The sequence below is a fragment of the Crinia signifera genome, chromosome 5, assembly GCF_055691185.1.
Source record: "Crinia signifera chromosome 5, ASM5569118v1, whole genome shotgun sequence".
NCBI classification, from domain to species: domain Eukaryota; kingdom Metazoa; phylum Chordata; class Amphibia; order Anura; family Myobatrachidae; genus Crinia; species Crinia signifera.
In genome coordinates this window covers 299,591,286-299,614,779 of record NC_139221.1, presented here as the reverse complement: position 1 = coordinate 299,614,779, position 23,494 = coordinate 299,591,286, and the positions used below count along the sequence as shown (strand labels likewise).

The 23,494-nt window shown below is 44.6% G+C and overlaps 1 protein-coding gene across 1 annotated transcript in view; it reads right to left on the bottom strand.

Annotated features, from left to right (window-relative positions):
- Positions 1 to 23,494, bottom strand: part of LOC146081253 (ATP-dependent translocase ABCB1-like) — a 106,247-nt gene that overhangs the window by 65,869 nt on the left and 16,884 nt on the right. The window contains exons 2-4 of the mRNA XM_083189374.1: positions 14,039 to 14,117; positions 6,113 to 6,257; positions 3,877 to 3,925 (exon numbers count right to left, since the gene is read on the bottom strand). Coding sequence (XP_083045500.1) covers positions 3,877 to 3,925; positions 6,113 to 6,257; positions 14,039 to 14,117 — 273 coding nt within the window. The remainder of the gene's footprint in view (positions 1 to 3,876; positions 3,926 to 6,112; positions 6,258 to 14,038; positions 14,118 to 23,494) is intronic.

Sequence of the window (23,494 nt, the reverse complement as noted above, 5' to 3'; positions counted from 1 at the left end):
CACATTATTATCCTTTGATGCACACACAGATTATAATCCCCAGTGCCTCACACACATTATTATCCTTATGTCAAACACACATTATTACCCTTCATTGCACACAGATTATTTCTCACACAGATTATAATCCTGTGTCTCACACACATTATCCTTTATTTCACACAGATTATAATCCCCAGTGTCATACACACAAACACAGACACACACACATATTATTATCCTTTATTTCACACACATTATAATCCCCAGTGTCACACACGCATTATTATCCTTCATTGCACATACATTATAATCCCCCGGTTTCACACACACACACACAGATATCCCTTATTTCACACATTTTACAATCCAAATGTACACATACGTATTAGTATTATATTTCACACACAAATTATAATCCCCAGTGTCACACACACACACACACACTATTATCCTTTATTGTACACAGTTTATAATCCCCAGTGTCTCTCTCACACACACACACACACACACACAGGGGCGGATCCAGGATAAAATGACAGGGGGGGCACCATGATAAAAAAGGGTTTGGGTGGGGGAGGGGGAGGGGCGGTGTTAGTGGTGCCAGTGTACATGCTAAGAGCGGCAGGAGAGGGTGGTAATGGAATTAAAAATAGGCCCTGGCATTTAAAGCACGCAGGCCCACCATGGCGACAAAAGTGAAGGATGTAGTCGTGCGCGCGCCAAAGGCGCGCTCCGGAAAAGGGTGTGTGGCCACTCAACAGGGTGCGTGTCAACACCATATACAACTTCTACACATTATGCAACAAAATACTAGACCCCATTATACTTGCCCCTTACACATGATGCCAAATGGAATGAGCCAAAATTCACATAATGCCACACGGATTGAGCCAAAATTCAAATAATGCCACATGGATTGTGTCAAAATTCACATCAAGCCACACGGATTGAGCCAAAATTCACATAATGCCACATGGATTGTGTCAAAATTCACATGATGCCACATGGATTGAGCCAATATTTACATAATAACACACACAGAATTCAGCAAAAATTCACATAATGCCAAATGGATTGTGTCAAAATTCACATAATGCCACACGGATTGAGCCAAATGCATAAAATGCCATACGGCTTGAGCCAAAATTCACATAATGCCACATGGATTGAGCCAAAATTCACATAATGCCACACGGATTGAGCCAAAATTCACATAATGCTACATGGATTGGGAAAACATTCACATAATGCCACACGGATTGAGCCAAAATTCCCATAATGCCACATGGATTGAGCCAAAATTCACATAATGCCACACGGATTGAGACAAAATTCACATAATGCCACATGGATTGAGCCAGAATTCACATAATGCCACACAGATTAAGCCAAAATTCACAATACATTTCATAAACAGGGACATTGTCCACCAAAGGCGCTCATTAAACATTTACACCATAATGTCCATTACACGTTAAGTTACACGCCATTATGTCCATTATGTGTTATGCCAAACACCTATTAAAAATTATGCTACATAAGTGCTGCTTCTCTACATGCTCATTGCCAAGGGTTCTATGCTCATTGCCAGAGGTTCCATGCTCGTTGCCATGTGGGATTACATGCTCATTGCCAAGGGGGAATACATGCTTGTGGTAAATGGGGGACAGCCGCCACCAATCAGAAGTGATAGCCACTGACAGTGGCAGAGCCTGGCTGTATTCAGAGCACTGCAGGTCCCGGCTTTTTGAAATAATACCCCTTTCACACCAGAAAATGCATTCCCAGGTTGGCCCCTTTTACACCAGCCTAGTCCCTGCATTTTCTGGTGTGAGGGGTAGAGAAAACCACCTCTCTCCCCTTTAACCAGTTATCTCATTTAACCGGCTATATCATCGGAACCATCTGACCCATTTACATGAGACAAGTATTATATTGAAGAACTTTTGAGTGGGCTTTGAATGATTTTGGTCCAGTGAAACTGGAACGTTTGGTTCCAGAGTAATCTGCCCTCAAAGAACATGAACAGCCATGAAATTACATTTCAAAAATAATAAAAATGGTTTACACGCAATATCTCTGGAACTGATTGACCGATTTAGACCAGCCTGGTATCATATTGAAGGCCCAGCGATTTGGAATTGATTGAAATCAACCACAAGCTTCTGTGATGCCAGGGCGGGAACTGGCAGCCGTCGGAACCGGGTGGGGGTCGGAATTGACGGGTCCCATATTATCCTATGGGGAAAAAACGTTACAGGTTTGCCAGGCGATATCTCCGGTTCCCGCGGGGCTAGAGACACGGGGCTGGGCTCGTTGGAAAGCCCTGGTCCTCAGCTACAAAATAAATGACAGGGGGGGCACGTGCCCGGGTGCCCCCCCCCTGAATCCGCCACTGCACACACACATTATTATTCTTCATGTCACACATACATTCTAATCCCCAGTGTCACAGACACACATTACTATCCCCAGTCTTCAGCCATGTCTGGGTAATTGGTGAGTATTGATGGGAAGATGTATGGTGCCAAGCACACCTAAGCTCCTGCCTCCGCTGCTAGACAGCTGAAGATGGGCAGCTTTGCCACCTAGCAGCAGACAATGGGGGAGATTCTCTAAGAATCTCCGCCCCCCTTCACCGCCCATCGCATATTTAATTATCGCATATGTTGTAACATATGCGATAATTAAGGCAAAGGACAGCTCTTGCGTTAAAAGCTGTCCTTTGCGGTGAGAGTCGCCGGGTCCCAGCAGGTCCCGGCGGCTCTCCCCTCCCTCACACACCCGGCGCTGCTGCTGCACCGGGCTCTCCTCCTCCCTGCACCCGGAAGAGGATCAGTGCAGGGAGGAGGTCACAGGTCCGGGCAGCACAGCTCTGTGCTGCCCGGACACAGGTGAGGGGGCAATGCGGGTCGGCGGGGGGTCGGCGCTGGGCGGCGGAGGGTTGCAGTAGAAGCCCATTGGCTTCTATGGGGCATCGCCAGATTTTTCTGGCGATGCCCCCCGCCGCGGTAAACCGGCGGGAGATGCTTACAGCATCCCAAAATGCGGTAAAAACCCAGATAACGGGGTTTTTACCGCATTTTTCGCTTAGAGAATCTCCCCCCAGATGACCCTAAACATACCATCAAGAAAACTAAAATATTGTACGAAGAAAATTGCAAATAAAGCTGGAAAAATTAAGATTTTATTTATTTCCGAGGATGTAATGTGACCAAAGGTAAAACAGGGTATGTTGTACAGCCATTGTAATGCTTACAACAGCTGCACCCTCAACTATAATCCAGAGAAAAGCTTACATTCAAATGCATGAACAATAAAACGGGTGTTTTCCCTGTTATACACCTTTCAGACATACGCAAAAATCATGATTTTCATGTGCACTCGCATAATCCCGGGACTAACGTATGTCTGAATGTCTATTCCAGGGATTTTAGTAGAATAAAATCCCAGGTCCTGTGCACTTGCAATTGACCCAGGATTTTTAAAAACCCTGGATTGTACCGGGTTTAAAATCCCGGTTGGTGTATCTGAAAGGGGTATTAGTGGTTGGATGAAAATCCTATCCTTCATTTCCGGCATACACTTTTTTTGTTCTCAAAATGGACAAAACCATGCTGCACTGCAAGAGGGGCAGATGTAACAGGTGCAGAGAGAGTTAGATTTGGGTGGGGCGTGTTCAAACTGAAATCGAAATCACATTGTAAAAATAAAGCAGCCAGTATTTACACTGCACAGAAACAAAATAACTCCCCCAAATCTAACTCTCTCTGCACATGTTGCATCTGCCCCACCTGCAGTGCACATGGTTTTGCCTAATTTGAGAACAAATTTGTTTTGCCGTCAGGTCTGAATTAAGCCCATTAGGGAGATGGAAATCATATGTCTGCTTACGTGGTCATTTGTGCCTCTAGATCAAAGGATGAGTTCGCCATAAGTTCCACTAAGGAAAAAAAAACACAAGATAAAAGGTGAAATAGTGTTTTACATAGAATATCGATTCTGCCTCAGTGGAACTTACATAAGGGGGGAAATTTACTAAGATTAGAGTTTTATTTCAGATGGGATGTTGCCATGGACAACCAATCAGAATCGACTTCTTATTTATTTAGTACCTTCTAGAAGATAATCCAGGCATGTCCAATGTTGCCCCTCCAGATGTTTTTATGTTTTGAAACTACACATCCCAGCATGCTTTGCCATAGTTTTAGCATTCTCTAATAGCAAAACTGTGGCAAAGCATGCTGGGATGTGTAGTTTCACAACATCTGGAGGGCCAACGTTGGACATGCCTGAGATAATCGATAGCATTTGATTGGTTCAAAAAATGTTTGTGTAGTTATATCAACTCTTATATCACCCAGTGGACTAAACGGTACTTGTTTCCTAGCACGGCGCCAGCGAATTTAATTGCATCCATCGGGACCCAAAAAATTGCGTTGATCGCATCGCATGCAACCAAATCGCATGTGATGCGATCGCCGCGATTTTTTACATTGGAACCAATGTAAAATGGTCTCTGAGACCCGATTTTACATTGGCCCCAATGTAAAATGCCCCCCAGACCACAATTTTCATTGTATACCCACCCTCATGGGTGAAATGCCCCCCCATTGTTAACGCCACCCCACGATCAACGCCAACCCGAAGCGTGGCGAGCGCAGCGACCCCGCGAGGGGTGGCGGTACGCGTCCTCCGACCGTTTCATACCCCCACTATCCACGTCGGCGTGGAGTTGATTTTATATAGTGTGGCGAGCGCAGCGAGCCACCGAGCCCGAAGCGAGCCCCGCGAGGGGACGCGCATTACTTCACAGGTATTACGCTCGGTGGCTCCCTGCGCTCGCCACACTATATAAAATCAACTCCACGCCGACGTGGATAGTGGGGGTATGAACAGGTCCTAGGACACGTACCGCCGCCGCTCGCCACGCTTCGGGTTGGCGTTAATCGTGGGTTGCCGCTAACAATGGGGGGGGGCCTTAAACATACACATTACCCATTAGGGTGCCTATACAATCAAAAATCGGGCCCATTTAACATTGTTCCCTGTGTAAAATCGCGTTGATCGCGTCGGTCGCATCGCATGCCATTATAATGGAATGCGCTGGACGCGATCAACGCAATTTTGTAATAGCCGGCTAATTTAACATTGCTCCCTATGTAATATCGCATTGATCACGTCGGTCGCATCGCATGCCATTATAATGGCATGCGAAGGACGCGATCAACGCGATTTTCTCTTTGCTGGCAATAAAGGCTAAAAATAGCCAAATATCGCGTCGGTCGCGTCCATCGCATACCTTAAGTTACCTTAACTTAAGGTATGCGATCACCCACGACGGGCGCCGTGCTAGGAAACAAGTACCGACTAAACATCATTAAACATGTCTTCTGCCCGTGCTTGTGGAGACACCCTGCAGGACACGGGCAAATCTGGGTGTAATGGGCAAGTATGAAAAATACTGTGCTTCTTTTTGTCCCCTCAGCAGCTGGCGCAGGACCTGCTGTGCCCTTCCACTGGCCCAGATTCTGATCTTTAGTATCTGCGCTTCCTCTGTGCCGCTGGTTTTCTTCCCTGCCAGAAGTGTGGTTTGCTGCTTCTATTTTGATTCTACATTCCACTATGGCGGACAGTGCTGCCCATTCATGTGAGACGGTGGTTGTACTTGTACAATCAGGGCAATTCATGGTCACAGTAACATCACTGTCCGTCAATACGAATTTGTGCCCACCTTTGTAGATCACCTGTAAACTCGATGAAGGGAGGAGTTAAATGTCACATCCAAGTCCAACCATCCAACCAGTGCAACACAGCAACCAATATAAGACTACAGCAAAGCCTGTACCCCAGACCACCCTCTTGAAAAGCAGTGAAGTGCACACACACTTGCCGATGACGGCTTGGAACGAGCGGAGAGCGGGGGCCATGCTGCTGCTGTTGTTAACAAGGACCTCCCTTATCTGTAAATGTTCAGGCAAGGGAGAGGGTCTTTAACAATGCGTGTAAGAGATTGTTTAGAAGGACTATTCTGAGCAATATCTTTTAGTATATCGCCTAGTGTGTATGGGGCTTTCAACCTTGTTTATTTCATACCCGCACAATACAGATCTCATGATGATCAACTCACTTGTTTCATTTTTCTCAGAATCAACAAAGCTGTCTGTCATTTCGCCAAACACCAGCATCATGAGAGGGAGGCCTGCGCCGTGCACCATTGCTGCCACTGTCCCGAGCAGCATAAGCAGTCTGTCTACGCCTCCAGCGTATCGGAACTGGAACAAAAATATATTGTTATCAGGGTCATGGGGTAAATACCAGATTTTATATCAATATATACAGATGGAGCCGCTCTCAGAATAGAATGGCCATGCGCCGCCGCCCCCCGCCACCTGCCGCCTTTCTCCCAGCACTGCCCCAGCCTGCCCCCGCTACTTGCCCATCTCCCAGAAGTGGAGACGGCAGGAAAATCTACAGTCCATGCTCCCAGATGCCGTGCTGACGGGGACACGTGAGCGAATGAGTCGCTTGCTCGTCCCTGTCAGCCGATGACGAGTCCATCTGTATAACGTGAGGATAGGGCAGGTTTTCGATGTTAGCTGATGGTCTAAGTCAGAGCTGTGTGCTGATGACACTACAGCTGCAAATATTTGTGTAGTGACTATAATTATCACTATTATTATTCATTTATTTTTTATTTATATGGCGCCACAAGGGTTCCATAGCCCCAAACAGAAATCATACATGAGAAAACATAAGCAAGAAAAAAGAATTACAGTACAAGGCAATTTAGGACGAGTACATGGTAAACAGAGACAGGTAAATAAGGGGATCAGAACACTGAATTAATCACTAGGGTGCAGAGCGCTAGAGTTAGGGGCCAGATGTATCAAGCTTCAAAAAGTGATAGAATGGAGAGTGATAAACAACCAGCCAATCAGCTCCTACCTGCCATGTTACAGGCTGGGTTTGAAATATGACAGGTAGGAGCTGATTGGCTGGTTGTTTATCACTTTCCATTTGAATACTTTTTGAAGCTTGATCCATCTGGCCGTGGAAAGATGTATAGAGTAAAAAATGATCTGAGAGGAAAAAGTACATGAGAAGAGAGGGTCCTACTCCTGAGAACTAACATTCTAAAAAGGAGAGACAGACAGACAAGAGTGGTAGAAGTGAGCAAAAACAGAAACATAGAAACATAGAATTTGACGGCAGATAAGAACCACTTGGCCCATCTAGTCTGCCCCTTTTTTAAACACGTTACCTCAAACCATATTTGATCCTAATTTTTTTTGTAAGGATATCAATATGCCTATTCCAAGCATGTTTAAATTGTACTACTGTATTTGCCTCTACCACCTCTGATGGGAGGCTATTCCACTTATCTACTACTCTTTCTGTGAAGTAATTCTTCCTCGCATTTCCCCTGAATCTTCCTCCCTCTAGTTTCAGTGCATGTCCTCGTGTTCTGCTGCTCCTCTTCCTGTGAAGAATGTCTCCCACCTGTACCTTGTTAAAACCCTTGATATATTTGAAAGTTTCTATCATGTCCCCCCTTTCCCTTCTCTGCTCTAAAGTATACATATTAAGATCTTTTAGTCTTTCCTGGTACGTTTTGTGATGTAGGCCATGCACCATTTTAGTTGCTCTTCTTTGTACAGTCTCTAATGTATTTATATCCTTCTGGAGATATGGCCTCAGAACTGAACACAATACTCTAGGTGAGGTCGTACCAATGACCTATACAGTGGCATTATTACTTCTTTCTTTCTACTGCTGATACCTCTCCCTATGCAACCAAGCATCTGACTTGCCTTCTTCATTGCTTTGTTACATTGCCTACCTGCCTTTAAGTCCCCTGAAATAGAGGCACCTAGAAAGAAAGGATGAGAATATCTAATACCCCTTTTCTGCTACAAGCTGGGTTGCAGCCGGGATTTTGTATCTGGCTCCAACTCGGGTGCAACCCAGCTTGTGAACCTTTTCCCACTAGTATAACCCGCCTGGCATAATGCCAGGCGGGTGATATCACTAGAGGCGGATCCTGAGCCTGCGCTGGGAGATAAGAGCATCACCCAGCACCAGTGAACGTCAAATCTTCCCGGGTTACCCATTTATACTGCTCAGTGAGCCAGGTTGAACCAGTGTTCAAACTAACTTAGCTTCTATGACGAAGTAGGAAGTTAGACCAGAGCAAAGCAGTACATGTGGTCTACTTAGATATTTCTAAGGCCTTCAGTACAGTGCTCACATGAGGTTGATCTACAAAATAGGAGAGCTGGATCTACAAATGGAGCCGGCCTTATTTTTTCCGTGGCTGGCGACTCTGGCGCGCATGCGTCTCTGGCGCACACTCACCCCATTCCTGGCAATGGATGCGCGAGCGCCCAAGATGCTTGTGCATTCACATGTGCTGGTGTGCCAGCCGCCAGATAGGAGCGTCTAGTGCGCCAGCAGAAACGATAAGGCTGACTCCATCTGTAGGAAGCAATATTTTGTACTTGGGTTCAAAATTGGCTGGAGAATAGGGAACAGAGGGTTGTGGTAAATGGAGCATTTTCAAATTGGGCTAAAGTTTTAAGTGGTGCACCTGAAGGTTCTGTGCTGTGGCCCCTTTATTTTAATATATGTATTAATATATACAATACTTGAATTGTTATTGGCAATATCCCTATAGATTGTAAGCTTGCAACAGGGCCCTCTAACCTCCAAGTATGTCTCCAAGTATATTCGCAACGGAATCTGCTGCGCTATATAAGACACTGTAACGGAATCTGCTGCGCTATATAAGACACTGTAACGGAACCTGCTGTGCTATATAAGACACTAACAGAATCTGCTGCGCTATATAAGACGCTGTAACGGAATCTGCTGCGCTATATAAGACACTGTAACGGAATCTGCTGCGCTATATAAGACACTGTAACGGAATCTGCTGCGCTATATAAGACGCTGTAACGCAATCTGCTGCGCTATATAAGTCACTGTAACGGAATCTGCTGCGCTATATAAGAAACTGTAACGGAATCTGCTGCGCTATATAAGACACTGTAAAGGAATCTGCTGCGCTATATAAGTCACTGTAACGGAATCTGCTGCGCTATATAAGTCACTGTAACGGAATCTGCTGCGCTATATAAGACACTGTAACGGAATCTGCTGCACTATATAAGACGCCATAACGGTATCTGCTGCGCTATATAAGGCGCCGGAACGGTATCTGCTGCGCTATATAAGACGCTGTAACGGGATCTGCTGCGCTATATAAGACGCTGTAACGGAATCTGCTGCGCTATATAAGACAGTGTAACGGAATCTGCTGCGCTATATAAGTCACTGTAACGGAATCTGCTGCGCTATATAAGACACTGTAACGGAATCTGCTGTGCTATATAAGACGCTGTAACGGGATCTGCTGCGCTATATAAGACGCTGTAACGGAATCTGCTGCGCTATATAAGACACTGTAACGGAATCTGCTGCGCTATATAAGTCACTGTAACGGAATCTGCTGCGCTATATAAGACACTGTAACGGAATCTGCTGCGCTATAGAAGACACTGTAACGGAATCTGCTGCGCTATATAAGACACTGTAACGGGATCTGCTGCGCTATATAAGACGCTGTAACGGAATCTGCTGCGCTATATAAGACACTGTAGCGGAATCTGCTGCACTATATAAGACGCCGTAACGGAATCTGCTGCACTATATAAGACGCCGTAACGGTATCTGCTGCGCTATATAAGGCGCCAGAACAGTATCTGCTGCGCTATATAAGACGCTGTAACGGTATCTGCTGCGCTATATAAGACACTGTAACGGAATCTGCTGCGCTATATAAGACACTGTAACGGAATCTGCTGCGCTATATAAGACACTGTAACGGAATCTGCTGTGCTATATAAGACGCTGTAACGGGATCTGCTGCGCTATATAAGACGCTGTAACGGAATCTGCTGCGCTATATAAGACACTGTAACGGAATCTGCTGCGCTATATAAGTCACTGTAACGGAATCTGCTGCGCTATATAAGACACTGTAACGGAATCTGCTGCGCTATAGAAGACACTGTAACGGTATCTGCTGCGCTATATAAGACGCTGTAACGGGATCTGCTGCGCTATATAAGACGCTGTAACGGAATCTGCTGCGCTATATAAGACACTGTAGCGGAATCTGCTGCACTATATAAGACGCCGTAACGGAATCTGCTGCACTATATAAGACGCCGTAACGGTATCTGCTGCGCTATATAAGGCGCCAGAACAGTATCTGCTGCGCTATATAAGACGCTGTAACGGTATCTGCTGCGCTATATAAGACACTGTAACGGAATCTGCTGCGCTATATAAGACACTGTAACGGAATCTGCTGCTCTATATAAGACACTGTAACGTAATCTGCTGCGCTATATATGAAACTGTAAATAAATAATAATAAATAAATATCCATACGTTAGCGGTAGATGGGTGTAATTTACTAATTTCCTATAGGTCCAACAGTGACAACATTACTACTTTCAAAAACTAGGCTTAGATGTCTGATTACAATTGTTTGAATTGCTTCTAAACCGTCTGCCATGTTAGTTTGCAAGTAATTATACAAATGATGCGAATCCCTGGAACAGTGTGTTACCATTATAAATCTAATATGCCCATTAGAGATAAAAGGGAATTGAAGGAAATTCTGAACAATTACATTAATTAGATCAGACACTGACTCTGTGCTTGCAGACTTCCTGGCATTAACACGCTCCCTAAATCCATGTGCCAGCCAACCCACATGTCAAACTTTACCTTTACTACTAGGTTACCCATGGAAGGCATTACTGTGCCCCTTACCACAGGGTAGCAGGGAGACAGAGCTTACAGGATCCTAACAATTACCTTCACCTGATCACTGCAGATTATTAATGTCTGGCATATTATGTTCCTTGAACAGGGCTTAGTACGGCATAGCGGGATGACACCACTTGATCAAACAAATGCTACAGACATCCACAGTATGCCCTGTTGCTGAAATTAGGGTGCTGTGCCATTTGATTTCATAAATGACTCTGATTATTAAGAGGAGTATTTGCCCAGTGGTGGTGTTAGAGGTGGGGCTGTAGCACAGTTAAAAAATTCAAATAGGGGGGGCCACACCAACTGCCACCAAATGCCATTCAAAACTGACTTTCTGGCAGTTGGTTGACTCCCCAATTTGAATTTTGAACTATACCGCAGCCCCAAATATATGCATTTAAAACTGGGACAATTTTAGCAGACTGTGGGTGCTACATCCTTACTGATACACCTAATCTGTCTGCTGTGTGTACCCCAATATGTCTTTGAACGACATCAAGTAGGGTGTGCAGTACAGCCAATATATCTGCAGATACAGTATATCGCACCATCTGGTTTTATGTACAGGCGATCTGCCGACCCTAAATTCACTTGCTGCCGGGGCTGACGTCACAGCTGGGTGGCCAAATTGAAATGCCCACCTAGCCTTTGTATCATGTCTGACCCATCAAGCTTCAGATTGGTACACTTGCCCCAATCAGTCAGTCTGCACAATGGGGGATCTGGAGGGTACCTAGCCTTAGTTGCATAATACTAGGGAACACAATGTCTCATGGCTGAAGGGTATTTAAAAAAAAGGCAACAACTGAGGATCAAAAGAAACATCACCATCAAGGACAATTATTACAATCAATGTTGTTTAATGAAAAGACTTTCAGACAGAGGAAATCATAGGGAACGGCTCTGCCAAGATAAATATGAGATGGTTAACAAAGAATATTATTATTATTATTATTATTAGCAAAAAAATCTTCCACCCAAACAAACTGTAATAAAAGGTTGAACTCAATTTGGACAAGATTCCATGCTATTAACTAGAGACGATGAGTCCAGGGACTCAAGCATTGCAAAGAATATGAATCTGAGAGCCAGGGGAAGAACATAGAGAAGGTAGTTATTCAAATGCCATGGGTCAGAAACTAGAGAAGATAGCCATTCGAGAGATAGGGGTCAGAAACCAGAGAAGGTAGTCATGTCAAACCCAGTGGACAGAAACCAGAGAAGGTAGTCATGTCAAACCCAGGGGTCAAAAACCAGAGAAGACGGTCATTCAAATGCTAGGGGACAGAAACCAGAGAAGGTAGACATCCGAAATTCAGTGGTCAAAAACCATAGAAGGTAGTCATGCTAAAGCCAGGGCTCCGAAACCAGACATAGTAATCATCTCAAAACCAGGGGTCAGAAACCAGAGAAGGTAGCCATCCCAAAGCCAGTGTCAGAAACCAAAGAAGGTTGTGTTCACAAAGCCGGGGGTCAGAAACCAGAGAAGGTAGTCATGCCAAACCCAGGGGTCAGAAACCATACAAGGTAGTCATCCCAAAGTCAGGGGTTAGAAACCAGAGAAAGTAGTCACTCCATAGGTGATAGAAACATATAATTTGACGGCAGATAAGAACCACTTGGCCCATCTAGTCTGCCCCTTTTTTAAACATGTTACCTCAAACCATATTTGATCCTTGGTATGAGATATGCACCCTTAGGTGCCACCCTGCGCTCAGTGTCACTTAACCTTACTGTTATGTGTGCTATGTGTTTTAGCGGTGCTTTATATATCACATGCACAGTAAATTGATTAATAACTAGGGAATTTATTGGTCACAAAATTAAAACATATTCTGGGACATTTATCATTGCATGTAGGTACAATACACAATAAAAAATGGATGAATATACAGTACAAATATCAATAAAAATAAAGATAAAAATATATATGATAGCTGCGGATAAAAAAGGGTGGATTAAATAATTTTTGCAAGGTGTCGGTTAGGTTTTTGTACTTTTTTGTAACTGTTATTAAATTACCCTAGTACCGGTACACATGCCACAATGGGGAAGGTGGGGGGTGGGGATGACATACATAGACTTACATAGACTAACACAGTCTTTGTGGTACCAGTGAATAATTGCCACAAACTGTGGCTCCTGTATTCAGTTGGATGTATTTCTACTTCCAATTAGGTAGTCCAGGTCTCTTTACCTTTAGGCTGGGGTGAGTGTCTGCCGGCAGACTCTCGCTGGTGCTGTCACTGTGTGGACAGCGCTGGGCGAGTGCAGGAATTCCTGCACTCGCCCAGCGCTGTCCACACAGTGACAGCACCAGCGAGAGTCTGCCGGCAGACACTCACCCCAGCCTAAAGGTAAAGAGACCTGGACTACCTAATTGGAAGTAGAAATACATCCAACTGAATACAGGAGCCACAGTTTGTGGCAATTATTCACTGGTACAAAGGTAGTCATCCCAAAGTCAGGGGTTAGAAACCAGAGAAGGTAGCCACTCTAAAGGTGCTGGTCAGAAACTAAAAATTGTAGTCACCCCAAAGCCAGGGATCAGAAACCAGAGAAGGTAGTCATCCCAATGCCAGGGGTCAGATACCATAGAAGGTAGTCATCCTAAAGCAATGGGTCAGAAACAAGAGAAGGAGCAGAAGGCAGGCGGGAGGATGGTGAACAGGAGGACGGTGCCGGATGAGCTGCTGCTGCTCACCCAGCATCATCCTCCCTGTCTCAATCCGACGTTGTTTCAAATAGGATTGAGATTGCCGGAAACGGGGCAAAAACCTGTCGGATTTGTACACGTTTTCTGTCAAAAGCAGGTGGATCCGCGGCTATTCCACCAATCCACCTGGTTCTTTGGAATAGTCCACCAAGTACTAAGGTTATACTGCTGGAAATATGATGGGTTTTTTATTAATACTGGACTATTTATTAATTCAAACACATGGGAATCAGTGGCACTGACTTTATAACAGTGTTTGGGAATGACGAATTCAGTGACAATACAAGAATCTCACCTGGCAGGGAAGACATAATGTACATTCTAGCACTTGCAGTAATTTGATATTGTAACATAATTTCATTCTCAGGTTTGTTCTAGGTTGACCTCAGGAACAGCAATATTTTAATTTGATAAAGGTGCACAAAATTTCATATACAGTATTTGAGAATATCAAAAATGCCAAGATGACCCGTCTACAATATCAAGTCTTACCATGGTGAAGGGACTCACTAACTTGGGTTTCTCTGCTTTCTCTTTAGTTTTTGATTTGGTGAAAAATCCTTTCTTCTTGCTGCCATACAGAAAAAACATACATCAGTTCTCCACGTAGACAACAGCTAAATATCGGTAATTATTGGGAACTGAAAGGAAAGATTTATATCTGATATTGGTGGCAGAACGTTAGTGGCCGAAAGCATCAGATTTTAGCATTCATTTTATAGAATGTGCTACATATGTAATAGCTAAAATCACATCTGTTGGCATTGGCAACATCTCCACTTGTCCTCTATAGCAGGGATTATACCCAACAGCGGATATTACAGCATCCTGCCCACAGCCTGAAGCTTGGCAGGTATGAGTTGAGTGGCTTGTACTCTAACTCCAACCACTTTATTAGTACATTGACCCAGGGCTCGCAACAGACATCTTGGGGCCCGGTACACTAATATCTGAGGGCCCCCCACGCTTCCCCCAGCAAACCCCCCCTCCATGTGCCTATACATGTATCGACACCACATGGCCAAACGGTGCCCCCCTGCTGTTGTTAAACTATACATCCCAGCATGCCTTGCCATCATTTTAGCATTCCCTAATAGCAAAAATGTCAGAAGGCATGATGGGACTTGTAGCTTCACAACAGCTGGAGGGTCATAGTTTGGCCATGCCTGTTCTAAAGGATAATATCTAGAATCTAATTGACTTCTATGGGCAACATCTTCCACTTCTAAAAACTCCCACTTTATAAAATGTACCCTAAAGAGAGATAAACACACGCAGGATTGTTAGTATAAATTTGCCCTACTGTATATAATAAATATTTTTGTGAAAGATTATGGGTGAAATTTACTAAAATGGGAGTTGTATGTCACATGAAATGTTGCTATGGGAAACCAATCAGATCCTGTTTCTTATCTTCTAGAGGGTGCTAAATAAATAAGAAGTAGATGTCCAACCTGCGGCCCTCGAGCTGTTGTGAAACTACACATCCCAGCATGCCTTGCCACAGTTTTAGCATTCCCTAATAGAAAACTGTGGAAAGGCATGATGGAACATCTAGTTTCACAACAGCTGGAGGGCCATAGTTTGGACATGTCTGCCCTAGATGTTTTTCCAGGAATCACATATCAAAGAGAATGATGGTTAATTAGTAACATTGCTCTAAGGTGACAACCTGCACTAAACCATAACAGCCTACCTGCTTTCATCATGTAAGAAGGCAGATGAAAGCTAATTGCTTATTAGGTGCTGTAAAAATGTAGCACGAGGTACATTTTAATTAGAAAAAATCTTTAATCTGATCCACTGACGAGCTCAGGAAGCTACAGGTGCAACTCAGAAAGTAGCTGGCGTGTGCGACTGAGCAAAAAGGAAACGATGGAGGTCTGATACTTACCATACTTAAACTGGGCATACCCTAGGCCAGGTGTCAGCCACCTGTGGCTTTCCAGCTGTTGTGAAGCTACAAGTCCCAGCATGCCTTGCCACAGTTTTGCTAATAGGGAGTGCTAAAACTTTGGCATGGTATGCTGGGAATTGTAGTTTCAGGCATGGAGGGCCACAGGTTGCCTAAGTCTCCCCTCAGAGAATCCCCGCCATCTGCCCTTGAGCTGCCTGTGATCTTCCTGGACTGCAGGATAGCATGCGATAAATATTGCATTCAGCCCTTTTTCATGTGGGCACTTGTGTAATATCTGGGCGCCCGATTTTTTCATTGTAAAGACCCGATTTTTAATTGTATAGTCACCCATGGGTGATTTCATACCCCAACTATCCAACTACGCATGGAGTTGATTTTATATAGTGCCCAAAGTGTGACAAGCGCATCGAGCCCCGCGAGGGGACGCAGAATACATGTAAAGTAATCCGCGTCCGCTCGCCACGCTTCGGGCTCGGTGGCTCGCTGCGCTCGCCACACTATATAAAATCAACTCCATGCGTAGTTGGAAAACGGTGTATGAAATCACCCATGGGTGACTATACAATTAAAAATCGGGTCTTTACAGAAAAAATCGGGCGCCCATATAATACACAAGTACCTTAGCCCCAATCCTTTAAAACAGAGCTGCAACTTACTGTGTTTTTTTCTATCCACTCTTCCCAGGGGTGAGGGGGACTACCCCCCAAAAAACAGGGGTCTCACACCTTGCTTGTGGCAATTTACTTCACTAGGGCAATTTACATTCAATTTGGGCACTTTTCATTTGATTGCGACAATCTCATGAAAAGTGCCCAAATTGCATGTGATTGACAGCAGGTCTAATGTGATGCGTGGCTCTGTGCACATTGCACCTGAGCCTGCAAGTTGCACCAGCTGCAGAAGATTGCTTCCAAGCCGGGCAGGCTTGGCTGGGATCACATGCGATATATCAAATGAAGGTACTTGTGTATTATCTGGGCGCCCGATTTTTTCATCGCATGCCACTACTTAAGGCATGCGATGCGATGCGATTTTTCATTGTAAAGACCCAATTTTTAATTGTATAGTCAATACACCCACTTTCCAACGATGCAATACAATGAAAAAATCGGGCGCCCAGATATTACACAAGTACCGGCTAAATTACCCAAAATGGGATCATTTATCCCTGCTCCTTCGTGGCTGACCCACAAAAATCTGCATTTTGCTGCTAGGTGGGCAGAGCCTAATGGCATGTTGCGCCCCCTGAAGTTCACTGCAGAAATTCATCAACGGAATCAGACCCTTTGTGTACATTTGGGATAAAGTATGAAAGTATAGCGCAAAAATGACAGGTGAATGAGGGCACTGTCCATTGATGACAAGGATCTGTAAATGTACCAGACAAAGGCACGCAAACTTATCATAGTCCATAAACTGCATGATGTTTTCTTTTGCCAAACATACCAAGGAATGAGCAATAAAACGAGATTACAAATTTAGATTGAATTAATGATTAAGCTATATAAACCTAGGGAACAATGCAGAACATGAAATGGTAATGTTGTGTAACAGTATAGAACACCTTCTGGAAATGTGGTGTAACAGTATAGAACACCCTCCGGGAATGTGGTGTAACAGTATAGAACACCTTCTGGAAATGTGGTGTAACAGTATAGAACACCCTCCGGGAATGTGGTGTAACAGTATAGAACACCTAAACTCCACACAGACATAGGCATTCATCCACACTCACACCACTTATCTAAGAAATAAAGACGCTTACAACTGAATTGGGCTTAAAGGGGACGGCTTATTTATTTTGAGCAGGGGCGGCCTATTTGAATCTAACTAAAATTTATGTCCCTGCTCTAACTAAGGTGGCGGGCAAAGAACGGCATGCAAAATAAATCACATCGCTGGTAAAAATAACAAAGTAATAAAAATAATAAACTCCGGATCCAAGGGCCTCCTGCCCTTATTTGCCTAGGACCGGCCACCTGCCAGCGTCCATGACAACGGCACAATTTCGAAGCGGACTTTTCAAAGTGGCCACTTGCCCTTAAGGTCAGGGGGTTGACCTTCTGCCTCTGCCCCTGACCTCGCATATCACTAAGGCAGAGCTCACCACTCTGCCCGAGTCAGAAAAAATTGGGCCACCTGCCCTAACCTACAAATGTCCGCAACAATTTACCCTATCCGAAGTAAATGATTGTTAAGGTCCAGATGTGGGCCCACCTGGATCGGTGATGCCCACATCTCGACATCAACCACCAGCTAAATGTAAATACGGCTCTAATTTAAACTACCGTTCTTTCCGCCAAACCAAATAAGCCGACAACAACTAAACGGATAACTTGCAAACGACTTCTTAAAGCAAATTCTAACTAACAATTGGGGCGGGAGGGAGGGCAACGATTCCTGAAGCAAGAGGCAGAATCTTCTGGAAGCAGGATCATCATCCCATCAATCCCCACCTCTAACTTCAAAACAGCCTATCCTGGACCATCATTCAAATCAGCCACCCGTCAATCAAGACAAGCCGAACCCCCGAGCCCAGATCCAGTGTGTGAGCTAAGGATTCCTGCCAATAGCCAGGTGAGTTTATGCTGTTTTCAGCCAGACAAGCTGGCTTCTACAGTCTTAAACTCCACACAGACATAGGCATTCATCCACACTCACACCACTTATCTAAGAAATAAAGACGCTTACAACTGAATTGGGCTTAAAGGGGATGGCTTATTTATTTTGAGCAGGGGTGGCCTATTTGAATCTAACTAAAATTTATGTCCCTGCTCTAACTAAGGTGGCGGGCAAAGAACGGCATGCAAAATAAATCACATCGCTGGTAAAAATAACAAAGTAATAAAAATAATAAACTCCGGATCCAAGGGCCTCCTGCCCTTATTTGCCTAGGACCGGCCACCTGCCAGCGTCCATGACAACGGCACAATTTCGAAGCGGACTTTTCAAAGGGGCCACTTGCCCTTAAGGTCAGGGGGTTGACCTTCTGCCTCTGCCCCTGACCTCGCATATCACTAAGGCAGAGCTCACCACTCTGCCCGAGTCAGAAAAAATTGGGCCACCTGCCCTAACCTACAAATGTCCGCAACAATTTACCCTATCCGAAGTAAATGATTGTTAAGGTCCAGATGTGGGCCCACCTGGATCGGTGATGCCCACATCTCGACATCAACCACCAGCTAAATTTAAATACGGCTCTAATTTAAACTACCGTTCTTTCCGCCACATCAGTTCAACCTGAACTGACCCGCCACCAAACTAATGACAAAATCTCCCTCAACTAACCCTCTAATCTTCTCAAGGCGTCTATCAAATTCTGAAAGAACAAGTCCATGCCGACTATAGAGAGATGCACCCCATCCGGCCTATACAGGGTCTCGTTTCTAAAAGATATGGCCTCATGCCTGACGACCACTCCACCCTCCACTACTATAGCCCTGCCGACAACTGAATTAATCCGCCTCCGTACCAAATCAATGGCACCCGGATTAAGTGCATCCCTCCAAACCCTTCTAGGAATAATCTCTGACCAAAAGAACCGGCAAAATCGCCATTCTCTGATCAAATCGAGCATTAAATTCCTAATCTCAAATCGTATATTGAGACCGGAATTATGCGTGAGGTCGTTGCCCCCCAGGTGTATGATGACAAAAAGAGGGTAACCAAACGACCTAACCGACTCCTCAAGAAGACCCCTCAATGCAGGCCACCTCATACCCCTACGCCCCAGCCAACGGATAAATCGCGTCTCAGGGAAACGCTCAGTATCCGTGGTTACCTGGGACAAGGACAACCAATAAATAAATGAATGCCCCACCATCCAAATCATATTGGTGTCCAACCGTTAGAAATATTGAATATAAGTAGACATTGGGAAAAATAACGCGCCCGGGAATTCCCTTAAAGGTGATTTTGGATTTCTATATTAAATTGGTAGTAACCAATATGACTGTGATATGGGTGAACTATTTAAAACTAGTTATTTTTTGACCCACTTAAATTATTGATAATCTATTCTAATTTTCCGCTCATCATTTAGTGGAAAAGGGGGGTGTGGGGGGGGGGGGTCACCCGATTTGATTTGAGGCAAAAAACACAAATTGTCCACCAGTTGGCTAGAGCCTAATTTAAGACTGGTGGTAACACAAAAAATTCCTCAAGGCCCCCCAAACACTAAAGCGCGTTTGGGCGAGCGGCTACTCCTCAAATGGGCTCACTGGACTATGTCGGTCTGATGTATCGCCTAAATGCACCAGACCGCCATCTTCCAAGTGCTCGTATGTCGACCTGAGACCAACCCGCCGCAGCGGCGGCCGAAGCGGCGCCGATACGGAAAGAGTGTGTACCAAAGTCGGCTGGAGAAAGACCCTGATGCAATATACAGCGCCTGAAAACCGACCTAAACTGAAAGTTAGTAAGGGGCGACCCGTCGATGTGCATCAGCCATCCCCGGGCAATTGGGATCTCAACTCCACATAAGCCAGAGCCGCCGCCACCGGACAGATCCGGCGGTCGCCACTCCGACCCAAATGGACCCACTGACCCCTGCCTGCTACATCAGTCTTTGAGCGCTGTATCTTGCACCATAACCCGTCGTGGTGCACGTCGACATGGATGAACAGCATAGGCGAGGGAGATGCCCTGGTTGCGGACACCAGTTCGCCTACTCTGAACGCCCCATGGAAAGCCATGACAAAAGCCAGTCTAAAAAGTCGAACCTCGTAATCGGTTGAGCAAATTACTCTTAAAGACTTCGAGATTCGACGCAACAGACCAGCATCAATCGGCCGGCGCCTGTCGGGCAAAACCGGCCTGGTTCTGGCCCATCCCTTTAGCATCCTAGAAAAGGATGAAAGACTTGGTAATGTCTCTCTTCCCACCAAGACGCAAAAAGAATGAGATACCTGCCAGAGAGCGTCCCACGAAACTTCGGGACTTACCCTCCAAGTACAGGCTCCATACAAAGGCAATAATAAGACGCTTAGAGCTCTTACCTGTGCCACCCCGTTCAAGAATAAACTCGCTCCAGCGCTCCCATGAGTACAGAACACCTTCTGGGAATGTTGTGTAACAGTATATAACACCTTCTAGGAATGTGGTGTAACAGTATATAACACCTTCTGGGAATGTTGTGTAACAGTATAGAACACCTTCTGGGAATGTGGTGTAACAGTACAGAACACCTTCTGGGAATGTTGTATAACAGTGTAGAACACCTTCTAGGAATGTGGTGTAACAATATAGAACACCTTCTGGGAATGTGGTGTAACAATATAGAACACTTTCTGGGAATGTTGTATAACAGTATAGAACACCTTCTGGGAATGTGGTGTAACAGTATAGAACACCTTCTGGGAATGTGGTGTAACAGTATAGAACACCTTCTGGGAATGTTGTGTAACAGTATAGAACACCTTCTGGGAATGTGGTGTAACCATATAAAACACCTTCTGGGAATGTGGTGTAACCGTATAGAACACCTTCTGGGAATGTGGTGTAACCGTATAGAACACCTTCTGGGAATGTGGTGTAACCGTATAGAACACCTTCTGGGAATGTGGTGTAACCGTATAGAACACCTTCTGGGAATGTTGTGTAACCGTATAGTACACCTTCTGGGAATGTGGTGTAACCGTATAGAACACCTGGGAATGTGGTGTAACCGTATAGAACACCTTCTGGGAATGTGGTGTAACCGTATAGTACACCTTCTGGGAATGTGGTGTAACCGTATAGAACACCTTCTGGGAATGTGGTGTAACCGTATAGAACACCTTCTGGGAATGTTGTGTAACCGTATAGAACACCTTCTGGGAATGTTGTGTAACCGTATAGTACACCTTCTGGGAATGTGGTGTAACCGTATAGAACACCTTCTGGGAATGTGGTGTAACCGTATAGAACACCTTCTGGGAATGTGGTGTAACCGTATAGAACACCTTCTGGGAATGTTGTGTAACAGTATAGAACACCTTCTGGGAATGTGGTGTAACCGTATAGAACACCTTCTGGGAATGTGGTGTAACCATATAGAACACCTTCTGGGAATGTGGTGTAACCGTATAGAACACCTTCTGGGAATGTGGTGTAACCGTATAGAACACCTTCTGGGAATGTGGTGTAACCGTATAGAACACCTTCTGGGAATGTGGTGTAACCGTATAGAACACCTTCTGGGAATGTGGTGTAACCGTATAGAACACCTTCTGGGAATGTGCTGTAACCGTATAGAACACCTTCTGGGAATGTGGTGTAACCGTATAGAACACCTTCTGGGAATGTGGTGTAACCGTATAGAACACCTTCTGGGAATGTGGTGTAACCGTATAGAACACCTTCTGGGAATGTTGTGTAACTGTATACAACACCTCCTGGGAATGTGGTGTAACAGTATAGAACACCTTCTGGGAATGTTGTGTAACCGTATAGTACACCTTCTGGGAATGTTGTGTAACCGTATAGAACACCTTCTGGGAATGTGGTGTAACCGTATAGAACACCTTCTGGGAATGTGGTGTAACAGTATAGAACACCTTCTGGGAATGTTGTGTAACCGTATAGTACACCTTCTGGGAATTTTGTGTAACCGTATAGAACACCTTCTGGGAATGTGGTGTAACCGTATAGAACACCTTCTGGGAATGTGCTGTAACCGTATAGAACACCTTCTGAGAATGTTGTGTAACCGTATAGAACACCTTCTGGGTATGTGGTGTAACCGTATAGAACACCTTCTGGGAATGTGGTGTAACCGTATAGAACACCTTCTGGGAATGTGCTGTAACCGTATAGAACACCTTCTGGGAATGTTGTGTAACCGTATAGAACACCTTCTGGGAATGTTGTGTAACCGTATAGAACACCTTCTGGGAATGCGGTGTAACCGTATAGAACACCTTCTGGGAATGTGGTATAACAGAATCTACTTATTTATTTAGCAATAGATAATATCTGATAGGTTGCCCACAGCAACTTCCCATCTGAAATACAACTCCCACATTAGTACATTTTTAGTGGTTCCCAAACCTTTTTGAATCACCGTGCCCTATAGTCTCAACAATTTTTAAGGTGCCCATAGGCGTAAAGTTTCTTATTGATAAAATTAGAAAATAAATATAAAATTTAGTATATTGTGTTTATATTTCATTGTTAGGTTACTTGTGGTGTGGGACAAGATACACTTCTGTTTGTCCACATAGTTTATGATTTACAGCCATCAGCACTGGTTTTGCCTAGAAAAATTACCGTAAATAATTTCCATTGGTCCTTGACCACCCAAGGCAAGTGCCCCAATACACCCCAGGGCACACAGTTTGGGAACCACTGCCCTAAGTGCTTGTTGGTCTCTGAGAGTGCACAGCAACAGCAGAACATGCAGAGGGAATAGTATCTTGTGTGGGTGGAGTAGACTATAATCAAGTGGTTAGTTTTGTATTATAAGGATTGATGGTTGGGGGGAAATATTAGCTTGGGGTAAGGTAGTTAAGGAGTTAAGGGAGCAACATGGCACATACATGACACACACATTGTTCTAAACCTATTCCACACTCCCCATAGACCTCGAACCTGGCATCTTGATGATACATTGTTGCTTGACCCATTCACTATTCAGGATGTAAAATCTGCTATAATTGATTATTTGGAGCTGGACTCATCTGATGAGCTAGCCCTGGGTACAATCTGGGAAGCTCATAAGGATACCATTAGAGGTAGACTCATTAGTAAAGCCTCATATCGTAAGAAAAAAAGCTTGAACGGAAACTGAGATAGCTCAATGATTAGAACAACACAAACAATGCCCCGGCGCCTGCTCTACACTCTCAAATAACTACCCTTAGGGCCAGAATGATACCATTCTTTCATGTAAATCTGCTAATATTCTGAAAAAAATTAAACAGAAATATTATGATAAAGACTCTATTTTAGCAGGTAAGCTCAGACAAAAGAGGGCGTCAGGTTGGAATAATAAAATATGATTGCAACAATCAGGGACAGCTACTTACGATCCCGTAAAGATAGTCTCTGAG